We start from the raw sequence: 17,646 nt of genomic DNA on the forward strand, positions 1-17,646 counted from the left end.
AGGCTGCAAGCATCCGTTCAGAGGCAGGTCTAAGTTCAATCCACCGCCTTTCCTTGACCTTGCGACCGCGACAGCCCTTCAACGTCGTGCGGCTGCTCGCCGATATCGTCTGTGCCTGCAGGGGGCCAAGCAAACTGCAAGCCAGCAGGAAGCTAGAGGCCATGGCCTACAACCAATATGGACGCGGTAAGTCCGGGCAGATTGAGTCCGATGGTAGTCGATAGCCGCGAAGCCGCTAACCTCCCTTCGTCTTTGCCCGCAGGACACCATCAATACGGCGCGCCACCAGCCTACGGTAGCTATCCGGGGGCTGCTCCACCAGCGATGGGTGCCCCTCCTGGCCTAGGTGAGTCTTCAAACTCGTTTACCACAGAGATATATCCATACGTCGACGGCTAACCTGGTCGACAGTACCTCCACCAGGCATGTCTCCCGCTCCGGGAATGGCCCCTCCTGGGCTTCAGCAGCATGACGCCTCTCAAGCTAATCGTCCAAGCGGCCTCCCCCCATCCTTCCAACCCCCGCCGAACATGCCCAATATCAACTTCAGTGCCCCTGTCATCCGCCTAGGTACAGGGTCTGGAAAGCCTAGCATGCCGGCCTCCCAGGAACCAGACAGGCCTCATGGGCCGAGCCACGGTAGGCCTGGCCTTGGTGCGGACAGGGGCGGCGATCAGGGTGGCAGGCACCAGAGAGAACAGGTTCAGACGCTGATTCCGCCTTCCAGCGAGGAGAAACTCCGGTCTCTGTTCGTCCACGACATCCCCGAGAGCCTTCGTATCGGCAACAGCCTGGAGAGGCTCCTCGGCGCCGCCGGGAAGCTCAAGCGCTGGGACGCAGCGTCTAGCACACCTGACGCCCCCCAGAAGGCTGGCGCCAAGTTTGGCTTCGCTATGTATGATGATACTGAATCGCTAGCAACAGCCGTGAAGCTTCTGGTGGACCAGACGGTCGAGGTCCCGCTCGTCCGACAACAGTCCGTTGCTGAGCCCCCCACGGACGACAGTTTCCAAGGAATTGACAAGATGGTTCTGCAAGTCAAGGTTGATCCTGCGTCGCTCAAGTACCTCGCTGCATATCAGGAAGACAAGGGTGAGGATTCCGTCGCTGGGCAGCGACTGCAGACAGCGAGGGATGCCTTGCAAAAGGTTGTTCATGAACTCTTTTACCCGCCCGCTGGGTCTGATGCCGATGCCGACGTGGTCATGAAAGACGTCGACAAAGACGACAAGGTCGAGGTGGTCAACATTGCGCTGGCCCAGGACGACGAACTGGCCGATATACCGGCGGAAATGCGAGAGATTGTGGCTGGGGAGATCGCGGCGTTTCGCGAGCGCAGCAACCAGCGGGACTTGGAGCGACTTCGCAAAGAGGAAGAGATGGAGGAGATGGAGCGACAACGGAGCGGAGCGCCGCGACACTCCCGTCACGAAACTCACCCTCAGGGTGGCGTCGGTGCCAACAGCGTTCCCGTCGGCCCTCGCGGCGCACCGTCCGGTCCCAAGGGGCAGAACGGCCTGGACCGTGTCACCTTTGTCAATGGCGGTGTATCCAACTCTGAGTACTCGATCAACCAGCAGGACCAGGACGCGGACATGGATGATGAGGAGCTCTATGCAAGGCAGAAGGCCAAGAAGGATGCCGAGGCGAACAAGGCATACGCTGAGGCGGAGCGTAAATGGTCCAACCGCGAACGATCTCGGCAGGCGGCTCTGGAGCGTGAGCGAGAGCGCGAGGCTCGGGAGGCCGAGTCATTCGAGCGTAGGAAGAAGGAGCAGCTCGAGCGCGAGCGTGAGTGGAACGATGAGCGCGAAGCCAGCCTCAAGTCACACCCGTACTACCGCGATCACGCGGGCTGGGCTCGAAAGCGCGAGCTAGACCGCGTAGACGAAGAGACGAGGGACGAGGCGGACCGACGCGCTGAGAAGGAAGAGATGCGTCGCGAGCAGGCCAACGCCGAGCGGGCACGGGGCATGGCAGACTCGTTCCTGGACCGACAGGCGCAGGAGATGGGCTCGCCGCGGCGCGAGTCACAGCAGCAGCAGCAGCAGCAGCAGCCCGACTCGGCGGCGGCGGCGGCTCCCCAGCCGTTCAAGCTGTCGCTCGGCGCAGCGGCGCAGAAGGCCCAGGCATCGCGAGTCGGCGTGCAGAGGCGCACCATCGCCGAGGTGGAGGGTCTCCTGGATGACGAAGAGACCGACGCCTCAACGAAGAGGCAGCTGATTCCCATCCAGTTCGAGCCGACGTCGGCCACGGCCAGCATGACGGATGAGGAAATCTCGCAGGCCATCAGGGCCCTAGCACAGGAGATACCGTCGGACAAGGAAGGCCTGTGGGGGTGGCAGGTCCAGTGGGACTATATGGACGACACGGTGATACGCGACAAGCTGCGTCCCTTTGTGGAGAAGAAGATTGTCGAGTACCTCGGTGTGCAGGAGGAGATGCTCGTCGAGACGGTCGAGGAGCACCTGCGGAATCATGGGTCTGCGGCTGCTCTGGCAGAAGAGCTCGAAGGGGTGAGTAACATTTCCCTCCTTTTGCCTCCGTATCTCCTCCTTTCGGCCTCGCATTCTGTTTATTCTGCTCACTTGTGCACTCTACTAACAACATTACAGGCATTGGACGACGAGGCCGAAGACTTGGTCAAGAAGCTCTGGCGCATGGTCATCTTCTTTACGGAGTCGGAGAAGAGATGTCTGCCTGCGTAGGGAAATGGCTGGCTTTACAATCATGAACTAGACTGGATGCAGGAGGGAAGGAAAAGGGGCGAATGTACAAATGGCTGTATCAGACAACACACTTAATATCAACCCAAAAAAAAAAAAAGGAAAAAGAAGATGATCAAACGTATGCTGGCGGTATCAATATTACTCCTCTGATATTGCCCCATGGATGTATGCAGGAAAAGTGCGGGGGCGAGCGGGGCCGGGGCCGTCAGAGCCTAGGGCCGGGCGGAGATTCAACACGGAGTACGTCACCCGGTCGATGAGGCAGCTCGTAGAAGCACTCAGCGGCCACGGTTTCAATTCCCCGTATACAACTCCACAATGGGTCCTTGCCTGTGGTAAGAAGAGTTTAAACGACGAACCGAAACGAGACGCAGAACGGGAGAAGAAAACATCGGGAGAGGGTAAGAGACAATGCAACGCATCGACCACACCCGCAGCGGCCCACACTTCTTCAGCACAGCGCACACGACATCCCCCCAAAGGGTGGTCACCTCACAAAGCCTCAACAAGACACCACCTCACGACCCTGATGTAAATCTATCCCGTCCCGCACGGCACATCCTCCTCGTGACGCTCGAAAGACGCGGGAGGGCAGATGTGCGTCGACGGAAGATGCACTACCGGCTCGGTGAGCTGTGGGGGTGGTTCGAGGCGGAGCCCGAGCTGCGATGCGCCGTAGTCACGGGGCGTGGGATGGTGTCCTGCTCCGCGGGGACGGGCGGGACGGGCGGAGGTAAGCCCATCATGTCGGCTGCTACCAACGGCCTGTATGTTTTAGATGGGGCGGCGGATATCATTGTTGATACGCAAGACAGGGACGGTACGATCGGCGGTAGTGAGGGTGTCGTCGTCGTAGAAGAGGCACTGCGGTGGGCAGATGGGGTGGCGGATAGGTCTTACAGGGAGAGCAAGCTTTGAAAGATCAGGCGCAGAATATACGATGTGTCAGACGCAATCCGGGAGAGGGCACATTCATGTAATGTGATGCCGTCTAGATTGCGTGTCGTTGCAATGCACTGCAAACATATTCCGTCACTATACTGACTCATCAACCTTGCAACTCCAAGCTGTACTGCTCAGAGCATATCGTCCCCTTCAACTCTCGCCTCAGAACACTGCTGCAGGATACGCGCCGGCCACTGGAAGAAAAGTATACAGTCGAATATGGAGAGCTCGAATACCGCAACGTTGCTGAACTTGCAAGAAATCTGCATGTGGAGCTACCTATAAGAGCAAGCAACAGCCCCGAGGACGAATGCTCACCAATCACATCTCGGAGCATTCCATCGAGAATATCGACCGTGTATCACAGGGCAGGTATCTTCGTCGGATAAACGAACGCGACTCTTCAAGCTAGACGCCGTTGAGGTCTTATGATTGAGAAGACGATGAAGGGGGGGGGGGGGGGGGGGGGATTGCTAGGTCTGATCTCATCTGGTATTCGGTCTTATGAACTTATGAATGGAATGGAATTGCAGAACGAGGGACGTGGGAGAGACAGAAGAAAGAAAGGAAAGAGGGGCAAGGAGACTAGGGACGGCCCTTCCTTCTCTCGGTAGGATCCGGTGCAGAAGCAGGAAAGAACCACCGATAGCTATTGCCTGTATTAATTTTTACAGTTTACATGTCCAGCTTCTTCCAGATTCCCATCCCGTGACATTCTTCTCCGCCATCATCATCATCAACTCTTTCATTCTTTCCCTGACAAACTGAATACGGCTCTCTGTGTTTCGAGACGGGAGGTAAAGCCTCGACCGTAGCCACCTGAAAATTCACGGAGTGGCCCCCCTCTAGGTGGATGGATCCTCAAGCTGATGGAAACATGGAAGCCCAATCGGTGGCCCCTTGCACGTGGGGAGACGCGGGAGATTCCTGACAATGTGCGTGTGCGTGGTTCCGTCATTCGCCGTATCGAGGCCGATCCGTCGTACCGCCCCGGGAATCTGATCATAGGCGGTGGTGGTGGAAGGTGTATGCGCAAGGTCAAGCCCTATGGCGGCAATGGTGAGTGGGAGTGTGTCGCTGAGGGAGTGGATTCGATCGGGGAGATCTGGGTTAGAAAGGGAGTTAGGCCGTGCGAGAAGAGGACGGAGAAGGAGAGGGAGAAGGAGAGCGAAGAGGGCAAGACATGATACAGCCAGGGAAGCAATCACACACCCCTCAGAATACGTAGATAGTTAAGCTATATGGATAGTTGTACTGATACAGAAGCCCAGAGAGGCTATCTACCCATCTCACTCACTCAGCATTGCTCGGCCTCGGCGTATCACGCGTGATGTTCAAGACTGAGGTCAGCCTACGGCTTCCATCCCCCAGTGCGGTCACGGAACAGTCCATCGGGGTCATAATTCTCAGCAACAGTCTGAGCGAGCGCCCTGCTCTCGGGCTTGAGCCTATCCCAGTAATCCTGCCGGAAGAATGCGTAGTTCATGAAGACGGGGAGGTAGACATCATCCGGCAGTATGCCCTGTTCCTGGGCGGCAACAGCCCTGTCCCTGATACCGGTGTAGGTGGCTTCTGTGACGTCGGCCATGTAGTCGAAGGGACCGGGGAGGAAGCTGTAGTTGATCTCGAGGATCAGCTTGTCGGCGTCGGGGTCTGCGTCGATGAGGTCCGGGCGGCCGGTATCCCGGGCGGCGGCGGCGATGCGCTTAGGGAAAGGCTGGTAGGCTATGGAGGCGACGATGCCGGGGACGGACATGACGGAGGAGGTGGTGGAGCGCCAGAAGGAGTGTATGTCCCCCAGGAAGTCGGGGCCGTCGTCGTGTGAGGGGATGGGGATGGTCTCGGTGGATATGTCGACGGTGGAGGCCTGGACGACGACCCAGTTGCTCAGGTTGATCATGCTGGCGTAGGAGCGGACGCGGAGGGTGTTGAGGAAGGGGCCCGCGTCGGTGAAGTTGGCGAACAGGTCGGCGGGGGGGTCGGCGCCGTCGTAGAAGACGAAGAGGATCCAGGTGTCGACGGCGTTGAGGGCGGCGCGCTCGGCGGTGACGATGACGGCGGCCCTGTCGTCGTCGTTGTACTCGGTGAAGTCGCGGACGGCCTGCAGGAGCCTGGCGGCGGTGGCATCGGTGTGCTGGAAGACGAGGTTCCCGCCGTAGACGGAGCCCTGGCGGTAGGCCTGGACGGTGTAGGCCGTCACGACGCCGAAGTTGTTGCCGCCGCCCTTGAGGGCCACGTACAGGTCCGGGTGGGACGAGGCCGAGGCCGTCACCACGGAGCCGTCGGCCAGGACGACCTCGTACTCCAACACCGACGAGGCCGCCCAGCCGTGCTGGGCGGACAGGTACGACAGGCCGCCGCCGAGCATGAGGCCGCCCACGCCGGTGTTGCCGATCCGCCCGCCGACAAAGGTCCAGCCGGTGCCGTCGAGTGCCGTGGCCACGTCCTGCAGCCGGTTGCCCGGTCCGACCCGCAGGACGCCCGTCTCGGGGTCGAGCGTGACCTCGTCCAGCTCGGCCGTGGAGATGACGGGGCCGCCGGAGACGCTGGACCAGTACAGGTTGGGGTTGTGGCCCCCGGACTTGACGGCGAACTGCTCGTCCTGGTCCCTGAGTATGTCGACCACGGCGGCGACCTCCTGCGCGCTCCTGGGGAATATGATGCACGACGGCGTGAGGAGGGTGCACGACTCGGACCAGTACTCGTTCTGCTCGACCGTGTAGGACAGCGTCAGCGGAAGGGAGACCTGGACGGAAGTAAGGTCCGCCACTAGAGAGCACGTATCCGCCAGGACCACCCCGAGCAGCAGCGACAGCGTCGGGAGACGGTTCATGAGCGAATGCATCCTGCTTCTTTCTCTTCTTCTTCTTTCTTCTTCCTCTTTCTTCTTCTCCGCCGTATGTCTTTGAGATGTAGAGTAGATAGCTATGAGAGCAATGATGAACACCTCTGCATGATCGGGTCTCATCACCCCAAGCGTCCCCTCCTCTTTTATAGCTACGAGACCGCATCTTTCGACAAGGCAAGCCAAGCCAGCAGATGGGGTTCCCGCCTGACACACGGGCTCGTTGACCAGTTTGGGGCACCATGCCGAATGGCGGATTTTTCCTTGATTCTTACATGGCAATATCAGGCCTCGACGCTCATACATGACAATGTCAGGCCTTGGGGCCCCACTGCCTTGTTGTTTTCAAATTACCAAGATCGGAAGATTTTTTTTTTTTTTTTTTTTTTTTGCTTATTATTATCTTGGAAGGATGCAGCTGCATGGGAAGTCAAAGCGGCCTGCAGGCGGGAACGGGAACCAAGGAAATCCAGCGGGTCAGCGGGCCAGAAGCAGACAAAGGATGCAATGCGACGGCGTTCCTCGAGACGAGGCTGACGAATGGCATGGGATCACCGTATGGATGGAGTTTTTGATTTTCTCATCTTCAATAGTCGCACATGACCTGTCCTTTCACGAGCGATAGATGATGCGTGGCTTGCAAGCCATCATCCCGATTCAGCATGCAAGCCATCATCCCGATTCAGCATATTCTCGACCCGTAAGAGGCAGATTCTCATGAGACCTGCTTGCCGTGTGTAAGCACTAAACGGTCGCACAAGCTTAAAGGCTATCGAATCTGAATGCGGGGGGGGGAGGTTCTCGATGGCGTCTTCCTCCCAGACGTGAGTGTGTGTCATGTGTCGTGAGATGGAGATGAGAGTTGGAGATGGCATAGTAGGGGAGAGAGGAGAGAGGAGTCCTTTCGGTCCATCTCTACGGCGGTATTTACCCTACCTTTTCTGGACCGTCTAGATCGGCTGCAATGACCGAAACCGCCCAGCGATGAATCGACTCTTCAGGACAGACCCGCTGAAATGGCGACGGCGAATCAAGACGATCGAGACCGACAGCCTGTGTCTCGCAGCTGTCGGTCATATGTTCCCTAATCTGACAAGACTATCGATCCCGGCTGTACGACCACCACGTCCCTTGCAGCCACGAGGCCTGCTCGGCTCTGGGGGAGGGATGCGACGCTGACGGCATCGTCGTCCCGTCGTGGCCAATCGCTTCACCATCTCAGGCGGCCTCGGTTCGTCTTCGTCGTCGAAGGCGGTCTCGTACGGTCGGCGGAGCTTGCCGGCACGTTCATGACGGGGGGCGGCTACGCCAGACGGCCTGGTCATCGACGCTGAGGGCCTGCCCACCGCGTGACGAGTGGCGCACGGTGCTCTCTCTCCGCGGCCCTGGGCTCGCCGGATGGGTATCGCGCTCGACAGCTGAACGGGATGGGCGTCGGGGATATCGGTCCACGCCCAAGGTCGTCATCCTGGACAGGCCGTCCAGGCCAGACGTCGACGTCGGCTGCACCTTTTGGTCCAGGTGGGGGGGCTATGCTATACCCTCGACGGCGTTGCCTGGGACCGCATCCCAAGATGGCAGTGGGCTTCACGGACCCGGCAGGTGTCAAGACGGGCAAGGCCCTCCCCACCGGCAACTCCGTCGACGTGCTGGATCTCGGTGGCAGCGGTACCGCCATCCCGGCGACCCTGATGGACCGTGCGTGGGCAGACCCGGGAGCATCTGTGTCGGCGTCTGATGTCAGAGTGGGTGCCGACGAGGCCACGCCCGAAAACTGTCGAGGCCGACGGACCGCTCCTCACCCCCCCCCCCCCCCCCCCCCCCCCCCCCCCGGCACTCTTCAAGGCGGACCTCGACTTCTATCCGTCGGGCCGTTGCGTTGAGCATGGGCATGGACCCAGATGTCGAGAGAGCATCCCCGAGGTGGTCATCGCTCTTCCCGACCGAAGGGGGGAGGCGCGGATATACGCTGCCTCACCTCGTCCATGGACCAAGCGCACGAGGGCTGTCTGTTCGTTCCTCTCACCCTCGCCCTGCATTATCTGGGCGCGGCCTGCCAGCTACCCGGTACCGTTGCCTCCACATCCGTGACGGGTCCTGTCGGTCCTTTTGCCTCATCGTCTGTCGATAGTTCGACGGCTGTTCCTACACGGCATCCATCTAGACCATCCGCATCCGGCTACTGTATAACTATGATTATGATGCATATCTGGATTATTGTTTTGGGCTGTGCTGTAATATTGATATACTGTTATCAAGTTCCATAGTTCGAGGTAGGACAACGAAACCCCCCCACAATGCACAGACACCATGTCCCAGTCGACAGCTCTCATATCAATTACTCTCTCCATCATCAACGACACTCATCCCCTCTTGTCGTCCTAGAAAGATGGACCACCCGTATTTCCCCCCATCCATCATCATACCGAACTATGTAGCCAATTCATCGTCGCTACCTGCCATCGCCGGCTCATTCGGCGCCATAATTGCTGTCGTCGTCGTGGTTGCGTACCGGTGCGCTGCCAATGTTCGCCCTGTTGACCGCTTTGCAGCCGCTTGGTTTGCCCTATGTGAGCTGCGGCCTCCTTGCCTTTCCTCCCCCTTTCCCCCCTTTGACTAGGGGTTCTTGTCTGCTAACTGTCTATCAGGCGGTTTCCTACATGTTTCCTTTGAAGGTTAGTCAAGTCTTGGCTTCAACCTGTTATAGAGGAAGAGAGAAAGAGAGAGAGAGAGAGAGAGGGGGGGGGTGACTCTGACTAAACAGGGTACTATATATATCATCGACATGATATTGCCGGAATGAATACGCTGTTTGCCCAGCTATGGAAGGAATACACGCTTTCCGATTCGCGGTATCTAACTCTCGACGTCTTTACCGTTTGTGTCGAGATGATAACTGTTGTATGTTTTTTCTCTTCTCCGACTTGTTTCAAATCTCCTCTCTTGCTCCTTGCCGAACATCATCATCATCATCATCATCATCACACACACGAGCCCTTGCTCATCTTGGCTGACATGGAGGATGAAAAATGAAATGACAAAAAAAAAAAAAAAAGTTCGTCTGGGGCCCTCTGTCCCTCCTCGTCCTACTCGCCATCCTGCGTGGCCACGACGGCCGTCACCCGCTTCAGATCATCGTCTGCGTCGCCCACCTGTACGGCGTGACGTTGTACTACGCGACTAACTGGGCCGAGGGTCTATCTTGCAGTCGCCCCGAGTTTCTGTATTACTGGGTGTACTATGCTGGGTTCAACTCGCCGTGGGTGTTTGTGCCACTTGGTGAGTTTTCTCTCTTCTTCCTTCTTCTTTTCCTTTCTTGGGATCGTCGTGTTTTTCATTGCAATCACACTGTCTTTGCCCTCTTAGAGCTGACATCGTTACGCCTCGTCAGTCCTACTCTACGACAGCTTCTCGCAGATTCAAGACGCCTTTGCGGCAGTGCGTCGTCACACTCACACCGACTGAGTTGTGGCAGGGGAGGGGTCAAGACCTAGTTGACAATAGATGGTAAGAGTAGGGAGGGCAATGGATAATGGGAGGGAAGAAATAGTTGAAAGAGGGACAGACGTATTCGTTCTTTACTGCCGCATCATCTAAGATTACAAAGCTATAAAAAGAGAGAGTCATCACCGGGAGCTATAACTCGTGATGGAAAAAAAAAATAAACAAAAGGAGAAGGAGAAGGAGTAGGAGAAGAAGGAGAAAAGAAGAAGAAGAAGAAGAGAGAGAAAGAAAAGAAGAAGGAAAGAAGAAAAGAAGAAGAAAAGGAAAGAAGAAAAGAAAAAGAAAAGAAAAGAAAAGAAGATACAAATCTGATGAGAAGACTACGTTCAGTTACCGCGGCCGGAGTCGATGCGGACCTCGACTTCGATAGTAGGCATGGGCATATCCGCCCAAGACGGCAGAGACCCGTTCTTGACGAACCCGTCAATCAGGGCTTCGACATTCTCAACCTGGCACCTGACCTGGATCTCAAAGGCACCGACGCGGACACCCTTGATGACGGCCCTGACCGGCCCCCTCCCATGCCCACCGTTGCGGTGCAGGCCGCGGGCCTCGGCGGCCACGATGGCCGCTCCGGTGATCTCGGTCGCGCGGAGGGGGATCCGGTTGACGGTTGAGCATCTCAGGTGTCCCACCCAGCTGACGTTGATCAGTGCGAGCCTGGCAACGTAGTGGGTACGCCGGAGCGGTCCGGGAACCTCTGGGCGGGGAGCTGAGGCGGCGGCGGCGGCGGCGGCGGCGGCATGTGCGGGTGGGGGGTTGGGGCGCCTCATCTCGAAGGGTACGGGGTCGGGCATCGGCTGATGGGGTCGGGTCATGGCAGGGACACCACCCACCCTCTTCTCGGCGCCGTCGCTCTCCTGGAAACGAGGGAGCGGGGGGGGCGGGATGGCGGAAACGGGGGGGGGCGGGGGAGGGTTGAAGGTCGTGACCTCGGTGACGTTCGCGGGCGGCGGGGGCGGCGGGGCTGGAAGCTTGGTGGTGATGGTGGTGGCAGCGGACGGGACGGTGGTACCACCCGCCGAACCAGAGTCGGTAGAGGGCGGGCGCCTGCCTGCCTTGGCGGACCAGTTGGAGTCGTCGGAGGTGACGCTGCTGTCGTCGTTGTCGCTCTTGACGGCCTCGTCATCATCTTTGTCGTCGCCGTCGTCGTCGTCGCTGCGTTCGCTGTATGCGTGACACCTGGCGCAGGAGGACATGTGACTGTGGTCGTGGTCGTGGCCGTGGCGGCTCCTGCTCCTGCTCACGAGATTAGTGTAGCCTTTCTGGTTTATGTGGAGGTTCATCATCTTGGCCGTCTGCTCGAGAAGATCTTCCATGACCCTGGTCAGATCCTGGCCCCTGGACTTGTACAGGACCTGGGGCTGCTCCTTGCCAGAGGTCGACGTCTTGAGGACTGTGGCCGTCCATGTTCCGCGGACGTCGAGTTGGGTGACAGTGTTGAGTCTGTATCCGCCATGGTCGTCGCCGGGATATAATGAGCAGTTGTCTGTGCTTGTGTCATCAGACCTCCGTCTTCTCTCTCTCTCCATATAGATATATATATCCGTCTCTCCGTCTCTCCGTCTCTCCGTCTGTCTTCCCCAAGGGGCGAGAGCGTTGGAAACGTTACCTTTGATCAGAGTCTCGAGGGGCAGCGAGATAGCAACGCGGTCCTTCATTTTTGCCGAGGTGGCAGTCATAGCAAGTACGGTTACAAGAGCAGGACGGTCGGTATGGTATACGAACAAGAAGGAGACGGGACGGAGAACGAGAATAGACTGCGAAGTAGGAGTATGGGAGTTGAGGACACGGGAAGAGACCAGAAGACGATGTGAAGGAAAGAAAGTATGGGAGTCGTTAAGAGACAGGCAGACAAGAGAGAGAGGTGCTGTTCCTCCACTCTTATATCTTCCCGTGAATTTGGCCTTGGGAAGTCCTCCCAAGTCTTGAAAGGCCCGACAAGACATGTGTATATCATATCTACATGCCTGTGCAATTCACTGTAAACCCTCGAGATAAGGTATATAATTTGGTTGGAGACTTCGTACACGGGTAACATCAAGGCATGCATCTCGTGCATATCGACACAGACAGACAGAAAGAGGGAGAGAGAGAGAGAGAGAGAGAGAGAGAGCGGGTATCACGAGACGGAAGCATGCCATCAGCTCATGCCACCGTGAATGATGTGCACATACAAATCCTCTTATCGCCTTAACCCCATTTTAATCCGGACTGGATCCTTTACGACGCCACATCTGCACATGTTTTAATGCAACTGGAACTTACTAGCACGATATAGGGGGGAGGGTGACCCTATTTCACGAGGGTGTAATGGACAGCAGCCCGAAGTCACTGCAAGACGAGCATGAATGTTTCATCGAGAAGCTCGGAGGGTGCAAGTCAATCACCCATCACTATTCCGTACATGTATAGCGATCTTCATGAACTGTAATATGTATATCTCTTCCTTTGTATGGATTTGGTAGATATTGCAGATGTCGTGTCCCGCAGGTCCGGTCGGGCAATCCGCCAGGCGTACGCGTCCTATCGGGGCACAAAGGTGACACAGGAAGTCGAAGAAATGGATGTCATGATGATGATAAAAGGAAGCCAGCAAAGCTGCCTGATCTGGCATGTGTGCCGAAAGGGCCGGCTGATCCACGTGACCTAGGTGGCCTAAGGCTTTCAACAGCAAAGCACATCGTCATAGCTAGATCATCACAGGAAGCCTCACCATCCCGTAACTGCAATATAGCAAGTTATCCTCCCGCTTTCCGGTCAGACGTAGCTTCACACTGTCAGACGTGATCTGCAAGCTGATCCCATCAGGAAGGAGACAGCGACGCACGGTGTCATTCAATTATATACCCTCATGAACTGTGCGCGCCCTGACACCATCAACACCTGCCGCTGTACCGTTTCAATAGGAAATATGTCATTGAAGCGAAATCTATTCATCCGTCTTGCTCCCGAAGCCTCATCGCATTAATGAACCCCTCTCTGCGTGATTGATAACACTTACTCAGCTGGAATTCGAGTTCGATTCCCTCCACCACATCATCCTTCGATCACGCCATCCGAAAAAAAAACATTCCACCGGCATTCCCACCGACATCAGCTGGTGCCCCTCCCCCCCGCCTAGACTGTCTGGAGTCTCTCCAACCTCGCCGTCACAGCCTCGACGAGGGCCGTTTCACGTTCGAGCAGACTCTGAACCTGCTGGAGTTTGGATCTCCGGATGTCGTTGGGAATTCTAAAGTCCGAGACACTGCTTCCACTCCTGGTGTGGCCCCTCACGGTGGCACGGTGGCCTGGGGTAGCAGCAGCAGGAGCAGAGGAGGAAGATGAGGAAGATGGAGAAGACGAAGAAGAAGAAGAAGGAGAAGCGAGACCCTTGGCCTTGTTGATCGAGCTGACCTCGGATGTGAGCTCGGCCCGTAGTTCCTCGACATTGTGCAGCCTTCTCCAGAGCTCCTGCTGCTGCCGCTGGTTCGCCTGGCGGGTGTGGCCGGCCGCCGAGGGGTCGACGTTGGCCTCAACCGACTCGAGCTCTCCGAACCAGGCCTTCTCCTTCGTGCTCAGGGCGCGGGTGCCCGACTTGCCGGCCAGGAGACGGAGCCTGTCCAGCCTCTCGGTCAGCCGGTCCTGACGCGTGCGGGCCTCGCGGATCCTCCGGTCGTACTGCACGCCGTCCGGCTCGCCCGTGTCGCCGTGGGCCCCGTTGATGGCATCGATCTTGCTCTTGACCTCGTTGGCCTTGTCGATCTGCTGCCGCAGCTCCGCCTGCAGGATGGCGCACCACCGGAACACCTCGGCCGCCGCCACGCCCAGCCGGTACGTCTCGTCGCTGAGCACCTTGTGCGCGTCCGTGAAGACGGACAGCGTCAGCGGACTCAGACGGACCTCCTGGCTGAAGAGGGTGCGGTGGCGCGACGTCTTGGCGCGCTCCAGCAGGTTCGGGAGCATCGAGCCCTCGTCAAAGGCGTGCGGCGGGTTGAAGGTCGGGCGCGGCTCGTAGAAGTCCAGCGGGGGAGCCTGCTTCTTGAGGATGCTGGCCTCGCGCTCGAGGTACGCACCGACCGCCGACGCGCTCCTGCCGTCCTCCGTCATCAGGGGCGGCGGCACCTCCACGTCGGGCGAGTCGAAGGTGAGCGCCACGGGGTCGTACAGTGTCGACGACAGCAGGAAATACCCGATGTCCGGGTCCATGATGGTCACGGCCGCGGCCAGGGGTACCGTAGAGTCGGCCGTCGACTGGGAGAAGATGCGGTCCCTCGACGACTGCGAGTTGACGACGAGGTTGACGCGGAAGTCCGTGCCCGCCTCGGACTCGCCCGTCAGCTCCTTCTCCAGCCGGAAGATCCACGGCGCGAGCGACACGGAGACGATGCCGGCGTGGTGGGTCACGTAGAGATCGTAGCGTGACATGACGTCCAGGCTGAAGACGGGCCAGCTCTCCTCGCTCACCTCGACGGGGCTCATGGTGTCGATGGCCTGGAAGGCGAGCAGCGAGGGGGGCCCCACGGCCGACGAGGCGAGCAGACGTCCGAGCCGCGTCGACTTGGTGCGCGGGGGCAGCCACTGCGCCTGTATGCCGTCGAGGTCGAGGTAGATCCTGACCTGACCGCTCGTCGACAGGAGGCACACCACGGGCAGCGACGCGCCCTCCCTGTCCCGCTCCTCGATCTCGAGGTCCTCCACGCCCCACTCCTCCCCGCCCACCAGGTCGGCCGTCTCCGTCTTCTTGCCGATCACCGTGATGTCGGTAATGGTCGTGTCCAGGTCGTCGCCCGTGTCCGGGTCCGACTCCAGCTCGAACGGGCCCTGCAGCCTGGGCACGACCCCGGGGCGCGTCGGCCGCGTGTACACCTCGACGAGGGGGTCGCCCGGGGCAGAGTCCATGATGTGCGGCTCCTGGGCGTCAATCTCGCCCATCCACTCGAGCTGCTGCTGGGCCAGCAGCTTCTCGTACTCGGACACGTCCGGATCGTCCTCGATGCTGCCCACGGTGGTGACGATGGATACGGACAGCGAGGGGATCAGGGTCGGCGGAGGCGCCCACCTCTGCGGGAGAAGGGGGCACAGGGCATAGACGTCGCCCTCGGTCATGGCGATCCAGAGCGTCATAGGGTTCCAGCCGCCGGAGCCGCGGTGGGCGAAGCTGGCCGAGGCCACGTCCATCTCGAACGAGTCGGGCGAGAAGGCCTTGTTGGTGTTGGTGGTGGAGGCGGAGAAGTCCTGGTCCAGGTTGGTGCCGTCGGCCAGCTTCTTGAGGTCGACCGACATGGTGGGCGTGTCAAAGGACCAGCGGTCCTCGGTCGACAGCTCCCACAGCCGAACGATGGCGTCGGCCGTGACCGTCACCAGGCAGGAGCCGTTGACGCCCAGGGGGTGCCAGAGGGCCGACATGACGGCGGATCGCGACGTGACGTGGGTGGTGGGGCCCAAGGTGAACATCTTGGGCTTGAGCGGGCCGGTGTCTTGGCTCGTCAGGTGGGCAGAGTCGGGGAGTATGCAGATGTGGACGGTGTGGGTGGTGAGGATAGCGAGGAGGTTCTCGTTGGGCGACATGATGAGCTGCCGGATATCCTCGGCACATCGAGTTTTTATCGTCTATATACGCAGGGAGGGGAGGGGGCCTTCCAGTCAGTAAATGATAAATCTTGCCATTCTCCCGGAAAGAGAGAGAGAGAGAGAGTAGAGAGAAGCCTTTGACAGTCTTCAAAGGGGAAGGTTAGCCAGCACTCACCCTCATCCCTCCGGCACCGTCCTCATTCTCGATAGTCTCGGTGACATCCTCATCTTCCTGCTTTATGCGTACACCACCGAAATTTCCCGTCTTCCCACTCGACAGACGCTCGGTCCACCGATCCTTGATGTAGGCGAGGTCTCCCCAGCGAATGTCGCGTCCGGAAGCGACAAAGACCTGCGTGCCTCTATTGGCAATGGTCCTCCTGGGGCCGGGAGCCGACTCCCTCCTCGAGGAAGCCGCGGCGGGGGAGAGGGCTCGTGAACGGAGCGACTCGGTGGACGGTTCGAATAGCTGATATCCCGGAGCATTCTTGGACAGCCAAGGTGCCGAATAGCTCTTGACCTTGGGCATCGTGCGGCGGGAGCCGTCTGGCTCTGCGTGGCGCGGCACTTTGGGTTCTGCCAGAACGAGTGTGTGTAGTACGAAATTCGGCGACAGACGTGGAGAGACGTTGTAGAATGTTGTAGCAAGTGTGACGCGGAAGCTGTATCGTTGATAGTTGAGATGAAGATCGGTCCGCCGGGTTGTTCTCTTGTGTTTCTTGGGTAGAGGATAGAGGGAGAGAAAGAGAGAGAGTGTGTGTGTGTGTGAGGGCGAGGGAGGGGGGGAGAGGCCAAAGAGAGAAAAAAGCTGTTGGTTGACAGGAAAAGCAATGGAAGAAGTTGGTTGAGGCTGGGGAAAAAAGGCTACTGCCTGGGTTTAGCGCGCTTCCCCGGCTGGCGTCACTCGGCCCACCCAAGGCTAAGAGAGAGACATGGCCGTGCAGCTTGCCGCTGCAACAGAAGACTGCAGTATCTCATTCAATTGGCAACCTCAACCTCTCCCGACTCGACAATAGCTCATAATACTATCCAGCTCGGTCAGAATCTGCTCGGATATCCATACCACACCGCACAGTTCCGATCTGCTATCGGTCCTCTCCTACACGATGAGGACAGACTTCCGCAACACAGTCGATCGTCTCGACAAACCCAGCGCCTACTACCAAGCCAGGGTAAGACTCCATGGCCAAGAAAGATGAAGAAGAAGGAAGAGGACGAGGACGAGGACGAGGACGAGGAGAGGGATGAGAGAGAAAGAAGGAGGATGACAGATTGCCGAGACTCAGAAAGAAGACGAAAACCAGACAGGAGAGCTGACCACTCCTTACCGTGAAGAACAAGCGCAGACGTGACGGCGACGACGAACCCGACGCCCCGACAGAGCCATCCGTCGACCCTCTAGCCAATGCGACGACGCTCTACGTCGGAAACCTGTATGTTCCTTCTCCCCTTCTCCTTCCCAACCTACACATCAGAAGGCTCTCCGGCTCTCCGGTTCTCGTCTCGTTCTCGCTGACTGGAAGGAATCTCTCGACGGAAATCCCAGATCCTTCTACACGACCGAGGAGCAAGTCTACGAACTCTTCTCCAAGTGCGGCGAGATCAAGCGACTCATCATGGGCCTCGACCGCTTCAACAAGACCCCCTGCGGCTTCTGCTTCGTCGAGTACTACACCCACCAGGACGCGCTCGACTGCATGAAGTACGTCGGCGGCACCAAGCTGGACGAGCGTATAATCAGGACCGACCTGGACCCGGGCTTCGAGGAGGGGAGGCAGTACGGACGAGGCAAGTCGGGCGGGCAGGTTCGCGACGAGTACCGCGAGGACTTTGACGAGGGAAGGGGCGGTCTGGGCAGGGCCATACAGTCTGACAGGATGAGGGACTACGATGGGGAGGGTAGGTATGTGCGATAGACTGGAAGGGGAAAGGGGAAGGTGGGTGTTGCTTGACGTTTCTACGAGGTCTCTCTCATTGCGTCGTTATGGAAGGGTGGCAACATCATTACGGCAATCTACATATATGTATGTATATATATATATATATATAGAGAGAGAGAGGGGGGGG

At 58.3% G+C, this 17,646-nt stretch overlaps 6 protein-coding genes across 6 annotated transcripts; 3 read left to right on the top strand and 3 right to left on the bottom strand.

Annotated features, from left to right (window-relative positions):
- Positions 1 to 530: 530 nt before the first annotated feature.
- Positions 531 to 2,708, top strand: GMORB2_6646 (PWI domain; the record flags this gene model as incomplete). The annotated part of the gene is made up of 2 exons (XM_035468616.1): positions 531 to 2,516; positions 2,616 to 2,708. 2 exons carry the CDS (start codon positions 531 to 533, stop codon positions 2,706 to 2,708), a joined length of 2,079 nt encoding a protein of 692 aa, XP_035321750.1.
- Positions 2,709 to 5,025: 2,317 nt separating this feature from the next.
- On the bottom strand, positions 5,026 to 6,519 carry GMORB2_6647 (FAD/FMN-containing dehydrogenase; the record flags this gene model as incomplete). Its single annotated transcript, XM_035468617.1, has 1 exon — positions 5,026 to 6,519. One exon carries the CDS (start codon positions 6,517 to 6,519, stop codon positions 5,026 to 5,028), a length of 1,494 nt encoding a protein of 497 aa, XP_035321751.1.
- Positions 6,520 to 8,093: 1,574 nt separating this feature from the next.
- GMORB2_6648 (cholestenol Delta-isomerase) lies at positions 8,094 to 9,984 on the top strand (the record flags this gene model as incomplete). Its single annotated transcript, XM_035468618.1, has 6 exons — positions 8,094 to 8,295; positions 8,958 to 9,089; positions 9,168 to 9,194; positions 9,284 to 9,420; positions 9,576 to 9,798; positions 9,911 to 9,984. 6 exons carry the CDS (start codon positions 8,094 to 8,096, stop codon positions 9,982 to 9,984), a joined length of 795 nt encoding a protein of 264 aa, XP_035321752.1.
- Positions 9,985 to 10,349: 365 nt separating this feature from the next.
- Positions 10,350 to 11,684, bottom strand: GMORB2_6649 (uncharacterized protein; the record flags this gene model as incomplete). The annotated part of the gene is made up of 2 exons (XM_035468619.1): positions 10,350 to 11,512; positions 11,636 to 11,684. The coding sequence occupies 2 exons, from the start codon at positions 11,682 to 11,684 to the stop codon at positions 10,350 to 10,352; spliced, it is 1,212 nt and encodes a 403-aa protein (XP_035321753.1).
- A 1,459-nt stretch (positions 11,685 to 13,143) lies between these two features.
- On the bottom strand, positions 13,144 to 16,108 carry GMORB2_6650 (nucleoporin NUP82; the record flags this gene model as incomplete). Its single annotated transcript, XM_035468620.1, has 2 exons — positions 13,144 to 15,618; positions 15,755 to 16,108. 2 exons carry the CDS (start codon positions 16,106 to 16,108, stop codon positions 13,144 to 13,146), a joined length of 2,829 nt encoding a protein of 942 aa, XP_035321754.1.
- A 577-nt stretch (positions 16,109 to 16,685) lies between these two features.
- On the top strand, positions 16,686 to 17,495 carry GMORB2_6651 (nuclear cap-binding protein subunit 2; the record flags this gene model as incomplete). Its single annotated transcript, XM_035468621.1, has 3 exons — positions 16,686 to 16,751; positions 16,915 to 17,012; positions 17,126 to 17,495. 3 exons carry the CDS (start codon positions 16,686 to 16,688, stop codon positions 17,493 to 17,495), a joined length of 534 nt encoding a protein of 177 aa, XP_035321755.1.
- Between the last annotated feature and the right edge of the window lie 151 nt (positions 17,496 to 17,646).

This window comes from Geosmithia morbida, assembly GCF_012550715.1.
Source record: "Geosmithia morbida isolate 1262 chromosome Unknown scaffold_6, whole genome shotgun sequence".
NCBI lineage: Eukaryota > Fungi > Ascomycota > Sordariomycetes > Hypocreales > Bionectriaceae > Geosmithia > Geosmithia morbida.